Source organism: Morone saxatilis, unplaced genomic scaffold (genome assembly GCF_004916995.1).
Source record: "Morone saxatilis isolate NCDOM2014 unplaced genomic scaffold, NCSU_SB_2.0 Contig14, whole genome shotgun sequence".
NCBI classification, from domain to species: domain Eukaryota; kingdom Metazoa; phylum Chordata; class Actinopteri; family Moronidae; genus Morone; species Morone saxatilis.
Window position 1 is genome coordinate 1460086 of NW_023339696.1, and position 3588 is coordinate 1463673.

Genomic DNA, 3588 nt, shown 5'->3' on the forward strand with positions numbered 1-3588 from the left:
GGTCTATCAGACCATATTTCCCTGTTTATCCTGACAACTTACACCCAGCTGATGAAAAGGGTCAAACCATCAGTAAAAAGTGTGGACAGATTAAGCTCCAGCAGCTCTACAGGACAGTTTTGAGTACACAGACTGGCACATATTTACAGAGGCGGCCACCCAGGAGAACAACTTTAATCGGGAGGAATTATACATCATCAGTAACTTTGATCTCCTCAACAGAGTCAGCTTTAAAATCTACTCCAGATAATTGAGCGATGACAGTATCCACAGAACAGGGAGGGAACTATATCCAAATTTAATTCTACAACCCTGTTGTGACAATAAAATATCCTTGAATGCTTAAATCTTTGAACTAGTGGACACTAGTTAACCAAATTCTCCGCTCTGTGACCAGCTGTAGCCAATTATGACTATAGCCATGCACGCCCTTACAATGATCACATTCATTGAGTGGTCCGGATCACTCGTCTGCTGTTATCCAAACACATGTTTTGCACTGTATAATGCATTACTCTAAAGCAATGTTGAGCTTCCTATGTAAATTACACTTCATAATTAAGCTGACATTATCCTGATGGACTGTAAAATTCGAATTATAATATAGCCTGGTTCTAAATGTATCACATAGCCTAATTACATCATCATAATTTAAAATAGCTATTGATGGGGTTCTCTTCAGGTCTCACAGTGCAACATCACTTATCACGGCACATATTCTTTCCTCTATCTCCGTTATGCAGACTTCTCCCCGATCTGTTTTTTTGTCCTCGTTACAAACCCTTTTCTCAGAACAGGGTTCCTTGAAACAGATTATGGTGGATAAATGCGAAGCATATTTAGGATTGCAAAACAGTTACAGATACGCTTTAAGGTTTACAATTAGTTGGAATGACAATTATTGCGTTTATAACTATAAAAACCTTGTGTGATGCGACACAAATGAAAGCCCATGAACACACACACATACATACACACACACACACACACACACACACACACACACAAAACCACACACCCCAAAGGGTGAGCCACTGTGGGTGCATCAGCCCAGGAGTGCTCTGCATTCAGTCCACTCTTCCCATTCTTGTAGATCACAATGGAGAAGGATTTATCAAACCACCTAAGGGACAGGAACAGAAAAAAACCCAGCTCTGAGACAATTTGGAATGCTGACATGACGTGAGGGATGACGTATATAGGTGTGAAAAACCACAGAACTTAATCAAATGTTCTCCCTCTGACGCGCCTCACCGATCGTAACATTTTCCATGGAGCAGGGACTTGGCGTAGCGGTCCAAGTTTCCCGCTGGGTCCTCTCCCCTCATGCCTTGCTCTTCTTCATCCAAGGTTACGAAGAAAGCAGCCCTCTCGATGGCATCCAGTGATCGCTTGTTGATGCCGGAGCTGAAGTACTGCTTCCTCATCTGAGCCCAAGGAATCCTGGGAGGGCACACACAAACAGCAAAACAATCACGCTTAATGATCACTGGTACATACATGATTGCAATCCATCACAGCACAGGCTGCTGAAAGTGTCTCAAGACCACAGGAAGTTTATAAAAGCAGAAACTGTACTGAACTGTACAAAAGTACATCTGCCCTTCTGTTGAGAGTCAAAAGGTTACACATTCAAGCAAAAAAATGTTTTTGTTTGGTTAGTCTCTTGTGGGCTCCTGTAGAGACATGGCGGTTCGACATTCCACTCCATGGAAGGCGACCCACTGTGTCTGTAGATAGAAACGTTGCATTCTAAGATAACAAAAATGCAACTATTCTGTGATTATACACTAATGAAAACCTATGAATATTCTATTACAAAAAAGTGGAACATAATGCATTACAGAGAAACTGCAACCAATGAGATCCATTAGTGTAATGTACTTTGGCGTAATGGGATATTACATTATGATGGAGATTGATGATGTGGCATGAATGTAGAAGTGGGGTTCAGACCTGAACATCCCAACTTCTTAAAACAGTCAAGGGTTTGGCTTCAAGTCCCACTGAAACATGCACAAACTCAACCCACACAGAGAATGAGTCAATAAGCTGTGTGTACCAGAGTCTGTCAATGATCATTGACAATGATTAACCAGACGTCTGAACTCTTTCCTGTGGTTATCTCATTTTACCCACTCCCCACCAATAGCAGAACACAAAATGTTGTTCACATTTGAGCTAATTTCTCTTTCAGTTTGTGCAGATATCGTATGCGCTCATGTATTAGATCATCAGCTGTGTGCGATCTAATGTTGACAGACAGTAAAGGCATCAGGCTGGTGAGGGGTGCTTTTGTGTGTGTGTGTGTGTGCGCTCTGATGCAGCCTAGTCTGCAACACACAAGTCATTGTAATGCTGTTGTAATTAAGCGCAGCGAGCTCAGCTCTCAATTAAGCTGATTCCCTCCTACGCTTCTTATAAGAAAAACCACATAAAATCCCAATACTCCTGGCATTATTGATTGGCTAGTGGCTAAACTCCTGGAAGTCTTTTCCCAAAACAACATTAGAGCTCCAATAGGGGCTTCTCACAAACAGCTGTTTTTTGGTTCAAACTCCATTCAGAAAACAAGCATTTTAAAAGTTGTTTGCTCATCGTCTTGCGCACAGACCTGACAAAGTAGGAATTCAGACTTTTTTTTTACGAATCTCCATCACCTTGTTATTTCGGCATCCTTTTTTTTTTTTTTAAAGTTATTCTTTTGGCCTTTTATTGCCTTTAATTGACAGTGACAGCTGAAGATAGACAGGAAGTGGGGGGAAGAGAGAGTGGGGATGACACGCAGCAAAGGGCCGCAGGTCAGATTCGAACCCGGTCCATACATGGTCGCCAGCTCTACCCCGACTGAGCTAACCAGGCCCCATGTCTGCACCGTTTTTGATGGTTTCATAAACATTCACAGCCAGATCTGTTTTTTTAGGCTCATACCACTGTTGTAAACCATATCAAAAGGGCCAGTATCACTCACATGAGTAACACAAGAAAATACAAGCGAGTAGCATTACGTAGCCACTACTACAGAAAAACAAAGGACAAACAGGTAAACCCAATGCCACTTAATGCAAAAACCCATTCCCATACGCCGCAGTGTACCCCCCACCCTATCACACCTACCTGTCTCCTGCAGTGAGAGCTCCCAGTTTGTCCTCTCCAGGCTTCGGCGGTGAAGGGTCATCCAGAATCCTCTGCATCTGGTGCTCAATCTCCCGAGGAGATAGCAGCCGCCCTGCCTGGTACACCCACAGCCGGAAGTAGCGACCATTGTGATAAACTACAACAAACTCGCTGTCCTGCCAGTGCTGGAGCACATCTGTGGAAGAGGAGAGGGTAGTCATGTTAAGCTAACAGGTTATTAAACTATGGGATCCGCGCGTGTGTGTGTGTGTGTGGTGTGTGTGTGTGTGTGTGTTACCGGTCTCGACTCCTGGTGTGCGTGTTGTGTTGAACATCCTCTCACACTGAGCCGCACACAGAGGGATAACAGTGCCTGGAACCCGACTCTGACACAAAGACACACACATGTATTATTCATATTTATTGTTTAATGGGACGCTCTCACTTGTCGGGACCCCCACTAGGGGTCGC

The 3588-nt window shown here is 43.6% G+C and overlaps 1 protein-coding gene across 1 annotated transcript in view; it reads right to left on the reverse strand.

The window, feature by feature from the left end:
* LOC118323055 (carnitine O-palmitoyltransferase 1, liver isoform-like) overlaps positions 1 to 3588 on the reverse strand; it is a gene marked incomplete at its 5' end in the record, with an annotated part of 21362 nt that overhangs the window by 14656 nt on the left and 3118 nt on the right. Inside the window, 4 exon segments of the mRNA XM_035654974.1 lie at positions 1026 to 1123; positions 1255 to 1443; positions 3118 to 3313; positions 3416 to 3503. Of these exon segments, the coding sequence (XP_035510867.1) occupies positions 1026 to 1123; positions 1255 to 1443; positions 3118 to 3313; positions 3416 to 3503 (571 nt within the window).